Below are 12,387 nucleotides of genomic sequence, written 5' to 3'. Positions count from 1 at the left end.
AGCTGTGAGATGGAAAGGTGGGGCCGGGGAAGGCTGCCTTCCCCATCAGACAAGCCTGGGCAAGGCAGCAGGGTGTCTGCAAGAGCAGCAGCCTGTGAGGTAAGCAAGCTTCCCAGCTATGAGGTGCTGGTGTGGGGCACAGGGGAGAGTCATACTTACTCGATGGCCTTCCCTCTGATCTCTGACATGATGGAGCTCTCTCCCCCAAGGTACTCATAGCACAGGCTCAGGAAGTTATAGATGACCAAGGCTGTGAAAAGTCCATAGGAAAGTGCTCAGATTGGCAGAACAGCCAGCCAGTTGATGGGAACTAAAGGGCAAGAGCCACAGCCACAGGCGGTGGCAGTAGCAGCGGCGGCGGGTGGAGTCTTGGAACACGATGGTGTACAAAAGAGTCTGCACAGTTAACTTCACATTTCTAAGTTCAAACCAGGAATGGTGCAATCATACTGTGCAGACTGGTGGTTACACCCAAAAGAAAGATTCAACCACAGATTCAGCCTGGTATAGAGAGGCTAAAGGCAGAGGGCGCTGGGGTTTGGGGAGGGCAGGCAGTGTGCCAATTCTGGGGCGAAATGACTTGATAATTTTATCTACCCGATTGTTGGTATGTTATGTATTACACTTTTAAAAGACAGCAAGGCCGCTTCTTGGGAGAAATTCTAAGCAAGAACGAAAACAGAACCTGTGGCTCTTCCACACCTCACAGCGGTCCCGGCAGAGGCAGTTTTCTAAGCTGTGATGAAACCCAAGGGGCACTCAGAACACAGTGTAAACATCTCAGGGATTGTATGGGTTCATTCTGCAGGAGACACAGTTCAGTGTCATCACAAAGACCCAGAGCTTGTGGCAGTGAGTGATCACAAAAGTGTGCTGTAAGTGCCGAGGCTACACTGAAGAGTTGGCTGTTTGGAGGATTTCTGCAGTCAGCTCCACGAAGGCTCCTGCCCACAGGGTGCTAGAAGCCCACAGATCTGCCAGGATCACAGGAGAAAAAGTAAGAGGTACCACAAAGGGAAGAAGGCAAAAGAAAGTGCAGGGCCAAAAACACGAACAAGGGAGATGTGTGGCAAAGAACAAGGCCAAGGGGCAGGGTAAGATCAAGACCACGACAGCCCTGCGGAGGACTCCTTCCCATTTGGTTCCACCACTCCCTACAGAATCCTTCAATGCTCTTTTATGCTACTTGGCACTCAAGGTCTCTGAATGGTGACTTGGTCCCTGTCTGCACCTCATGCCACCTTCCAGCAGCACCAACTGTCACATGTGCCTTCAGAGGGTCATTTGGGCTGGAGGCTCTTTCTGCCACACTCCAGCTTGAGAAATCTCTAGTGACCTTCACAGAAGTGGAAGTCCTCCCATTCACAGACCCTAAATGGCAGACACTTTCCAGGGCTTCGGGCTCTGGGGTATAACTACTCAGAGTGTAGTGGGGCTGTGGGACCAAGAGCTCTTTACACTGAAATCAGAGACTGAGATACCCCAGTTGCTTAAAAATGCTATACTGGGGCTTAAGTACAGCTCAGTGTCAGGGTATGTACCTAGTTGGTTAATGCCTTGGATCCCACCCCTAAAAATAAATTTAAAATTCTGTTTTCCTAAGGAGCAGCCTTAAAAAGAAAATTCTGTTACCTTAAAGAAATACACAGTTCAGCCATACATGACCATACTTCGTGAATGCTGAGGTGGAAAAGAAATATCTCTCTATTAAAAAAAATCCCTGACTGGTTTCATGAGTTGTGGTAGTTTGAATGAGAATGTCCTCCATAGGCTCCAAGTATTTGAACACTTGGTCCCCATTTGGTGGCACTGTTTGAGGAGGGTCATGAGACCATTAGGAGGCACGGCCCTGCTACAGAAAGCATATCACTGGGGCAGGACTTGGAGAATTCAAAGCCCCATTCCATTTCCAGTTTCTCTCTCTGCTTCCTGTGCCTTGAAGATGTGAGCCCTCTACCTGCTAATCCAGCTGCCTCCTGCCAGGCCTCCCGCCATGGGATGCTTATCCCTCTGGAACTGTCAGTTCAATAAACGCTTCCTTCTATAAGTTGCCTTCGTCATGGTGTTTCATCACAGCAACAGAAAAGCCACTAATACATGGGTCCACGACCCTGAAAGGGAACTGGTCCTTCCTCACAACTCAGGCATGATGTTCACCTGTCTTCATGAGGCACATAAAACCCTGCTGACATGTTGTTAGGAAGATGCTGGCCTCCAGCAACTTGGAAAGGAAACTTCCTGGGTGTCTCTTTCTCTCTCTCTCTCTCTCTCTCTCTCTCTCTCTCTCTCTCTCTCCCCATTACTGTCTACTAAGGACTTTGGTCACCAGGCTGCTCCCTACACAAATGGCCCAGAGTGCCCAGAGCTCTTTGTTATGACAGAGTAGATGACTTATAACTTGAGCAAGCCTCTAGCCTTGTTTTCCCGCCTATCAATAGGGCAGGAAGAACACTGGCCTTGAGAGCTGACTGTAAGTATAAAGCACTCAGAAAAGTGATGGCCTCCACGGGTGCCACGTTGGCTTCATAGCCTCTGCTGTTGCTGTTTGCCTTCCTCAGACCCAACCTCCCTTGGTGCGCTGCCTGTACTACATGGAGACAGCCCAGTGTCTGCTGATAGTAGGAGGCCCATTCCAGGAACTTTTCACTGACAAGCATGTGAAGGCGGGAAAGGGGGGGGTGAGCATCAGGCCAAATCCATGGAGATCTGCTGCTAACCCCCTTCCAAATCCACACAGAGCCAAGTGGATCAGAGGTGTCCAGCCTTCTTTTTCTTTCTTTAAATAAAAAGATTTATTTATTTATTTGTTTGTTTGTTTGTTTGTTTGTTTGTTTTGAGATAGGGTCTCCCTGTAGCCACAGCTGGCCTGGAATTCACTATGCAGACCTTCTGCCTCTACCTTCTGGGTACTAGGACTAAAGGTATAAGCCACCATACTCAGCAAGATTTCTTTTATTCTTAATTATATGTGTGTCTGTGCACAGGCGTGTGCAAGTGCCCATGAGGCCAGAGGCCAGAGGCATTAGATCCCCCCTGGAGCTAGAGTTTCAGACAGTTGTGAGCTATCTGACCTGAGTGCTGGGAACCAAACTCAGGTCCTCTCCAAGTAGCAAGTGCTTTTAACCACTGAGCCAGCTCTCCAGCCCCCAGAAGTATCCATCGTAAATGAGGTCCAGTGATACTGTGACAGACAGTGTTCTCTAGAGCCCCACAGTCTCAGTGACCTTGACATCCTCCGTTACAAGGTGGGCTCTTCCCTCCCTTTGTGTGTGGGTGGACCTGGATGACTGAGAGTGGAAGGACATTTTGTGACATCTGGCACTGGGTTTGAGAGCTTGCTCTTGGGCCCAACTCCCACACAGTGGGGAAGCACAAGCTAGCCCACGTTAGAGACATAATGAGAAGCTTGTGTGTGGAAAACAGGGCCCACATTTGTCACCCAGCATCAGCCACATGAGGGAGTAAGCCTTCCCAGGACTCCTGCTTAACCTTTTAGTTCTCCTGCTGGGGTGCTAACAGCTTGGAGCATTGACAAACTGCCCCTTCCAGCCCTGTCCAATTCCTGACCTACAGCATTCACGAACACCGTCAACAGCTGTTTTATAACTATTCTGTTTTGGAAATGCGGGCAGCTATGTACTCAGCCATAGGAAGTGGATTACAGACAACACCATGACTAATGTCCCAAGTCCTGTTAGGGTTGCTTATACCTCCATCTTGGCATTTCGGCTCCTCTACTAACTCCTAGAGGCACTCTCAGCTAGGCTGACTCCTCCCCTCCTATTACCACACTCACTTCCCACACCATCCATCTCTGATTATCTGTCTCACCCTTTCAGGATACAAGGCAGCACAGAGCTGGGGCAGAGTCACAGACTCTGGGGCCAGATTGTCTGACTGTGGCCCAAGCTCCTACCACCTATGAGCTCCTACTACCTATGAGCTCTTCTCTGTGCATCAGGTTCCTTATCTGTGAGCTAGGGTTAAGTACACCCTCAGGAGGATGCTGTGGGGGAAGGTGGCAGGGAGCGAGAGGCCCTAGCAGAGGCTGGGTTATTAGGAGAGTCCACAGGGTATAGTCTGCGGCTTTTTATTTTATTTTATTTTTTCATTTTAAGTTTTTATCTTTATTTCATGTGTCTGAGTGTAGTGCCTGAGAATGTCATGCAATGCCCACAGAGGTCAGAAGAGGGCGACAGATCCACTGGAACTGGAGTTGATAGACTGTTGTTAACCACCGTGTAGGTGGTGGGAACTGAACCCAGGTCCTCTACAAGAGCAGCCGTATTCTTAACTGCTGAGCCATCTCTCCAGACCCCATCTACTACTTTTTCCAGACTGTGAGTATCCTATAAGTAAAAACTGAGTCCTACCCCAAGTGCCAACCCAAGGGCCTGGCACCCACACCCACAAATAACAAGGAATGAAAGGCAGAGGGGTAGTTGCAGGGCCTAGTCTGGGCAGGGGGGGGGATATGGCAAAGGCCTGGGGCAGGCTGTGTACCTCCTCTTGGTCTGACTCAGAATTCTTCCCTCTGGTGGGCCAGGAAGAGCACCTTCCCTGAGGAAGATTCCCCCAGGAAGCTGCAGGACCCCAAGCCTTACCTACACACCAGACCAGAGCCACATGTTCTCAGGGTGGACCAGGCTGAATGGAAGGAACAAATGGACCAGTGGCACCATTACCAGCCAGAGCATCCCACTAGCTCTGGCTAGCCCAAACCAGCCCATCTGTGGCCTTCAGCCTGCTCATTTTCTGTATTCTCTCTGCCTAGAAAGATGGTTCATTTGGGGCCACATGTCAGGAGGCTCTCAATTTATCTAAAACCTGAACTCAGGGCCAGGTGTGGTGATGCACAGCTGTAACCCCAGAACAAGAGAGGTGGAAGTAGGAGAATTGTGAATTCAAGGCCAGCCTGGGCTACAGTGAGGCCCTATCTTAAAAATAAGAATGTGAACTATGAAATGGGGTGATACTGCCCTCCTCTCCTTGTTCCTCTGATAAAACCTCTTTCCAATAGAGTTCAAATCTCTCTGGGGAAGGGATGGTCTTGTCTTTCACCAAGCCTGGCACAGAGCAAATCCTGGGCCAGAGAGACAGGTGGCAGCCTGGCCTTGGGCTATGTTGTCTTGGAGAAGCCTGTGGCTACCTGCAATTCTGCATTCACACTGTACAATGGGGGTGGTGACACATACTCTACCGGGTAACTGGGAGGTGAGAATGTGCTAACAGTGATAAAGAACCCAAGGTAAACTGTAAACAAAGCATTATTTAAAAAAAAAAAAAAAAAACAGACTGCAGAGAGCAGCAGGAGCCTGTGAACCATGTCTCTACCTCTGGTCACTAGGTCTCTGCTGCTCTTACCTCACTTCAACCCCAACCAGATGCTAAATGTGCATGGCCGCTGGTTCCACCCCAGCCTTCTGGATCAGGCCTGTGCAGCCTGTGGCCCATCCCAGTGCTGTGTGAACTGCAGCCCTCATCAGATGAAAGCTATATTGAGCAGGGGTACCCTAGGCAAGGCACATAACTTCTCTGAGACTCAGCCCTTGCCTCAGAGAATGGGAACTCTGCCATCTATTTCAGGCTCCTGAGTTTAACACACAATTATCTCCCCTCTCTTCCCTCCAAAATGCCACAGAAATGAGTCTGACCTCAGGTAAGAAGCTAAACTCCAAAGACAGGAAGAATGCCAATGGGGCCACTGAGCCATCAACAGACCCTCTGGAGGATGCTGTGGGTTCACTGGCCTTGGAGAGGGGATGTGTCAACAAGAACCCCAGAGGAGCCAGGTAGGTTGGCTTATACATGGAATCCCAGCCTTTCAGAGGCTAAAGTAAACGGATCACTGCAAGTTCAAGACTAGCCTGGGCAACACAGTGAGTTTCAGGCCAACTTGGGTGACGAGAGAGAGAGAGAGAGAGAGAGAGAGAGAGAGAGAGAGAGAGAGAGAGAGAAACTGTGCATCAACAAACAAACACCCCCAGAAGAGCCAAATATGGTGACACACATGTGTAATTGCAGCAGAAGCAAGACTGTGAGTTCTAGGCCAGTCAGAGCTATGTAGCAAGACCTTATTTAGAAAAAAAAACAAACAAACAGAAGCCCCGAGTCCTGTTGTGCCAGGCAGCTTTGAGGGAAAAGTGGCTAAAAGACTCCTTATAGAGCCTGGAATTTTGAGGGGTTTTTGTTGTTGTTGTGTATGTTTTCCTTTTGGGGGTTTTTTTTTTTTTTGGTCTTTTTAAGACAGTTTCCCTGTAGCCCCAGTTGGCCTAGAACTTACTATGTAGACCAGGCTGGCTTCAAACTCACAGAGATTCGCCTTCCTCTGCCTCCTGAGTGCTGGGATTAAAGCCTGATGGGATTTTGAGTTTCTAAAGTGCAGAGAGACATTGGCCTGGATGGAGGCAGTAACAACATTTGCAGAAAATGCCAAGACTAAGTTTGAATATGAAAACTAAGTTATCCTCACAGACTTTTCTCTGTACTCATCACTCACTCGTCCCATCTGCTATTTTCTTCTGAGAAGATGATAAAAATAGCATTTTGTGGAGAATCATGTGGTTCCTACCATTTCTGTATAAACATGGTAGAAGGCAGTATCTATACTTAACCAGGAGGCCCAGCAATTATGAACCCCATTCTTAAACAGAAAAAAATAGTTGAAGGCACTTGATATTTGAGGACAGCTTCTAAAACAAAAGCCAAGCAGAGGCTGGGGAGATGCTTCAGTGGGTAAAAGTGCTTTTTGTGAAACCAAGTGTGGTGGCACATGCCTTTAATCCCAGCACTCAGAAGACAGAGCCTAGCAGATCTCGGTGAACTTGAGGCTAGTCTGGTCTACATAGTAAGTTCTAGGCCAGCTGCGGCTGCAGGGAGATCCTGTCTCAAAAACACAAAAAACAAATACACAAAAAGAATATTTGTTGTTCAAACATGAAGACCTGAGTTCAAATCCCTACTGCACGACTGGACAGCTGGCTCAGCAGTTAAGAGCAATACTGCTCTTAAAGAGGACTTAGGGTCCTAGCACCCCCATGGTGGCTCACAACTCCCTAGAGCTGAAGTTCCAGAAGACCTGAAACCTTCTTTTGGCCTCTATAGGCACCCGAATACATGTGGTGCACATATACACATGCAGGCAAAACACTCAACACATAAAATAAATAAACCTTAAAAAAAAATTCCCACCATCATACAAATCTGAGCATGGCTGCTTGTGTGTACCTGTAGGGGTGGGATGGGGAGCTGGGGGCAGGTGAAGGGCAGAGTTAGGAGGATTGGCAGGGCTAGCTGGGTGCCAGCTTACTCCAGGTTCAGTAAGAGACCCTGCCTTAGGGAAATTATAGAATCATAAAGCAGGACACCCAATACCCTCTTCTGGCCTCCAAATGTACAAAAGGGTACACACACCTGCACATATGTGTGCATACACCACACACAAAAGTGAAAGCAAATAAAGGAAAAAAGTTCAAGAAGTGGAGTAACACTGAAGAAAACCTTAGTTAGTATCTCTGGAGAAAGGGGAGTGCTCTACCGCACCCTTGACAAGGAGTTCAAAACAGCAGAAGAGCCACGGCAGTTTACAACGTGATAAAGGAAATAAAGCAGGAATAGAAACACTCTGGAGACAATCTGAAAAACAGGCAAACAAACAGCTCCTGGGAAGCAAGAGAAGAGCTAGAAAATATAAAGAAGACGTGAGGCTCAACTGAGAAGTGCAGCATCCCAACAGGAACTCCAGAAGGGAAGAAGGAACAGCAGAGGGGGCCAATTCCGAGGGACCAGAGATGGGAGACTCCCAAACCGTAAAGACAGCCCTAGACAGGTGAAGATTTCCAAAGACCTGAAAGACTCAGAGGTAATCTGAGTCCAGATGCAGCTACGGAAGCCCTATTTGGCTCATGCAGATCCTGAATCCCTTACCTGCAGCAGGTGGGCAAGGCCATGCTAAGCTTAAGCCTCTGGGATCTGCTGACCTCACTGAGGTCGTGGTTTATGGTTCCTACTTGTACAAGCTTCAGGACACATGGATGCTTCAGTGCATGGCTCAGAGGCACCGCCAGTGCCAGGAGAGGAATGCTCACACTTGAGGAAGCCAGGAAGACCCGGAACTAGGCCAGTGGATGAAAAGAAGCTGGTTTCCATACAAAGAGATTAGGTGGTGGCCAGAGTTAGGATGCATCTGGCTTGCTTTAACTGTTACATCTTTTATATTCAATCAGTTAAGAACAAACCAGAGATTTTGGGATCCCTATATTGCTTTGAGTCTTGATATAAATATCTCTTTCAGAGACTGCTAGCTGCTGGGCATGGTGGCACACAGCTTCATTCCCAGCACTTGGAAGGCAGAGGCAGGCAGATCTCTGTGAGATCGGGGCCACCCGGGTCTCCATAGCAAATTCTAGGCCAGCTAGGGCTACAGGGAGATCCTTTCTCAAACCAGCACACAAACAAAACAAAACAAAGGTTGCTAACTAAAGACTAAAATTCAAGCAACCAAATCCTTCAAAAAGTAGAGGAGAAAAAATTATTAAAGAAAATTTCTCAGATCCTGCATATGGGAATTCTACCCCCCACCCCCGCCCAGGTCTCCCAACATGGTAACTATTATTCTACCTCCTGTGAGATTTTAGAACTCTAGGGTTAAAAGCAAGATCCTAAAAGATAATGTTAATAGGATGAGAACCCAAAACAACAACAAAACACTGATTAAAGTTAAAAAAAAAAAAAAAAAAAAAAAAAAAAAGCAAGCAGGCAGGATCAGAATGCAGCAGACTTTCTAACAGCTACAGGCAGTGGGAAAAGGCCTGAGACTCAGAGAGGATGTCTTCCAAATTCAAATTGTAGTCCCTTCCCATGGACTATCAATTAGCACACTCCAGTAACGACACTTCCTGACTTTACATGAGAACTCTGCAGCTTCTCCCAGGAGGCTGGTGGAAGATGTGCTCTGACAGACAGAGAACAAACCACAAACAGAGAACAAACCACAAACAAAGGAGAGATGGGGACAGGTGACCCTCACTGCACAGAGGCCAACACATGTCCCAGGACGATGGTGAAGGACAGGGCCTGGGTGACAGCTGATCAGAGGAGGCCTCGAAGCAAGCAGTACAGACAGGAACGGAAGGGTTCCAGGAGAACCGTGGCCAAAGGACAAAGCCAGTGCTGATTCGCACATCACCACCTTTACAGACAACAGGGCTGCTTATGTTTTTAAATTTTATTTATCATTTTTATGTGTATGAGCATATTGCCTGCATGTGTGTTAAGTGCACTCATGTCGTGCAGTGCCCTCAGAGGTCAGAAGGTGTCAGATGCCCCTGGAACTGGAGTTATGGATGGTTGTTAGCTGCCATGTGGGTGCTGGGAATCGAACCAAGGTCTTCTGCAAGAACAGTCAGTGCTCTTAACCCCTGAGCCATCTCTCCAGCCCCTAGGGCTTCTTGTTTAAAGTCCAACTGTAGCTAGCATTCAGGAATGACTGAACAGAAAACTGAGCAAACCTAAAACAAAACAAGTAATACCTTAGCAAGATGCCAGTTTATACAAGGGAAGGGCATAGAGAGACCAGCATGGTGGCGCAGGCCTGTTATCTCAGCACTCAGGAGTGAAGGCAGGGGGACCCTGGACTACACGAGGAGAATGTCACCAAAAGAAACAAAACAAAACAAAATGAAACGGGAATCTGGGAAATACAAGGCTCAGCTTTGAAAAATATTTGAACATATAAAAATCCAAATGCTAAACTTAAGGCCCAGATTCTCTGGGAAGTTGAAGGAAAGAAAAGGGTTTGTGCTGGTGCGTGTGTACTGGTGTGTGGCCGCAACTAAAATTGAAATCAAAACCTCCTATGGGGCTGGGCATGGTGGCACCTGCCTTTAAACCCAGTGTTCAAGAGGCAGAGGCATAGGCAGGCAGATCTCTGTGAGATCAAGGCCAGCCTGTTCTACATAGTGAGTTCCAGGCCAGCTGGAGCTACAGGAAGACCCTGTCACAAAATAACAAAAAACAAAACAAAAAACTCCTATGATAGAAAGTCCCAATGTAACACCACATAAAACTGAAAAATAAATAGCAAACAACAATACAATTTTTTTAGATTATTCTAGAATAAGAGTTGGAAAGGGCTGTGAACTTGGGAGTAAGGAATGAGAGAGGCAGTCTTGTGTTTCATCTAGAGTATATTATTACTTTAAATAAAATTTTAGTGTTTTAAAATTTTCTGTGTGTGTGTGTGTGTGTGTGTGTGTGTGTGTGTACATCCTAAGCCATCTTGCCAGCCCCCTAGTGCTTTTTTCAAAAACAGAATTTTGTTTTAAATAGACAAAACCCGGGCATTGTCTGTGCAATGCTCTTCTCTGAGAGGCCCTCACACGGGCTGGATCTGAAATAGGGTCACCAGGCCCAAGCTATTTTGGCTCCTTCCCCAACAGGTACAAAAGGGGAACTGTGGGTGTGCTTTTTTAGTTTTAAGGGGCAGGCCGGTGGTAGAGGCCAGAGTGGAGGTACAGAGCAGGCAGGTGAGGGTGAGGGCCAGGCCTGCTGACTCAGACACTGAAAGCCTCAACCTCAGGCAACCTCAGCTTCAGGCAGCTGTGTGTTGTTTGTAAACTCCCTGGGAGAGGCCAGGCCAGGGACAAGAGTGTTGCTAGGAGATGGGTAGCAGACTTCCTCAGAAGACCTTTCCACAGGCAGGGGGCTGGTTGGGGCAGGTGGGCAGAACAAAGGGACTTCTGGAGTAGGAGTGCCGCCTGCCATCTGCTGCCATCAGGTTCTGAATGAGGACTAAGTGGTAGCCACTGTTGGCTAGGTACCCCATCTTCAGGGTCCAGTCAAGGAGAAAGCCTACATTTGCCCGGAGACTTCACAGGAGACCTCCACACAACGGGGCGGGGGTGGGGGGCGCACGACGACACATTTTGCTTCTGAAAGAACCAGGTGAGCAGAAGCTGTGCCCAGGTGTGTGCCCAAGTGCCCTCTGGGGGCTGGCACCTGCAGAAGGAGGCTCAGCTCCACCCCTCCCCAGCCCAGAGGCTGCCTGGGGACTCATTGTTTTCAGGAATATCAAGCACTAGAGCCCCAGTGGAGCCCTCAGCAGATCCCGACCTGCCTCTATTTTCTGGAAGGACTGATGAGCACACAGTCAAGAGGAGGGTGCCTGGAATCAAGCACTCTGATCAGAGAGAGGTGGGGCTCACAGCATGAGCTCTCAAGTCCCTTTCCTTTTCTTCAAAAATTAAGGAGTTTGCTGGGATGTAGCTCTATGGCAGACCGTGTGTTTGGCGTGTGCAAGCTCCCCCCTCCCAACAAATGGATTGGGCTGAGACTGTGGCTCAGCTGGTAGAGTGCTTACCTAGCCTGCAGAAAGCCCTGTAACACTCCCACCCCACCCCACCCCCGCCCCAGCCCAGCACCACAGAAAACCAGATGTGGCAGTATGTGCCTGTAATCCCAGCACTGGGAAGGTAAAGGCAAGGAAAATCAGGAGTTCAAGATCCTGTTTTTTTTAAGAGTTTGAGGTCAGGACTGGGTGTGGTAGTGTAAACCTTTAATCTCAGCTCTGGGGAGGCAGAGGCAGGCAGATCTCTGAGTTCAAACGAGTTCCAGGCCAGCCAGAGCTACATAGTGAGACCTTATTTCCAAAAAAATTAATTAATTAAAATTAATTAATTTAAGAGCAGCCTAGCTCCTTAAGACCCTGGCTCTGTTCCCACACTGGGCCTGCTGCTCTCAGCGCTGAGTACACTGAAGAGTCAGACAAACTTCTGGAAGATGGATGTGACATTAGGGAACAGACAGGATGAGGGTTGACCTACACAGGACTGGGACAAGCTTTCCAGGCATTGGGGAATAGGCACATGCCAGCTCCCAATGCCAGGAAATGCCCTGTTGCTCCAGCTGTCAGGAAGACTGCTGTGGCTGTGGCAAGGGTGGTGGAGGACATGAGAATACACAGCAGGAGGGGCATGGTAGGGAGGGGTGCAGTGGCTCTTATCAGGTGCCTCCATTTCCTTGCCAAATCCCAAAGCATTTCCTGCGCCCTATTAGTCCTTGGGATTCACAAGGCTCAACGAGGAAGAAGGAACAAAGGCTCCAGCTGCCAAGGGTTCCACATGCTGCACAGCGATGCACAGCCTGGGGTAGGGCAAAGCCTTCCAGAGTCAACTTCTAGGCATGGCCAGAGCTGCCCCAGCCTGTGAATGAGGAAAACCAAACCCCAAATCCAGACCAGTCCCTCTACCCAAAACAGAAGATACACGAAGAAGTCAGGGCACCTTCCGGCCAGACTGTGAGTTCAGGGACCCCCTCCGCTGCACCCGCGCAGGCCTGGGCATCACTGGCCTGTGACCTGTCAAGAAGCCTCTGGCTTTGCCATCTCAC

General features: G+C 48.7%; 1 protein-coding gene across 3 annotated transcripts in view; it reads right to left on the bottom strand.

Annotated features, from left to right (window-relative positions):
• Tmem184b (transmembrane protein 184B) overlaps nt 1-12,387 on the bottom strand; it is a 57,119-nt gene that overhangs the window by 9,991 nt on the left and 34,741 nt on the right. For all 3 annotated transcript variants that reach the window (XM_008851266.3, XM_008851267.3, XM_008851268.3), the window contains exon 4: nt 160-250. In XM_008851266.3, coding sequence (XP_008849488.1) covers nt 160-250 — 91 coding nt within the window. The remainder of the gene's footprint in view (nt 1-159; nt 251-12,387) is intronic.

This window comes from Nannospalax galili, unplaced genomic scaffold (genome assembly GCF_000622305.1).
Source record: "Nannospalax galili isolate Female #2095 unplaced genomic scaffold, S.galili_v1.0 scaffold445, whole genome shotgun sequence".
Taxonomy (NCBI): domain Eukaryota; kingdom Metazoa; phylum Chordata; class Mammalia; order Rodentia; family Spalacidae; genus Nannospalax; species Nannospalax galili.
Note: the sequence above shows the minus strand (reverse complement) of the source record. Positions and strands in the feature narration are given on the sequence as shown.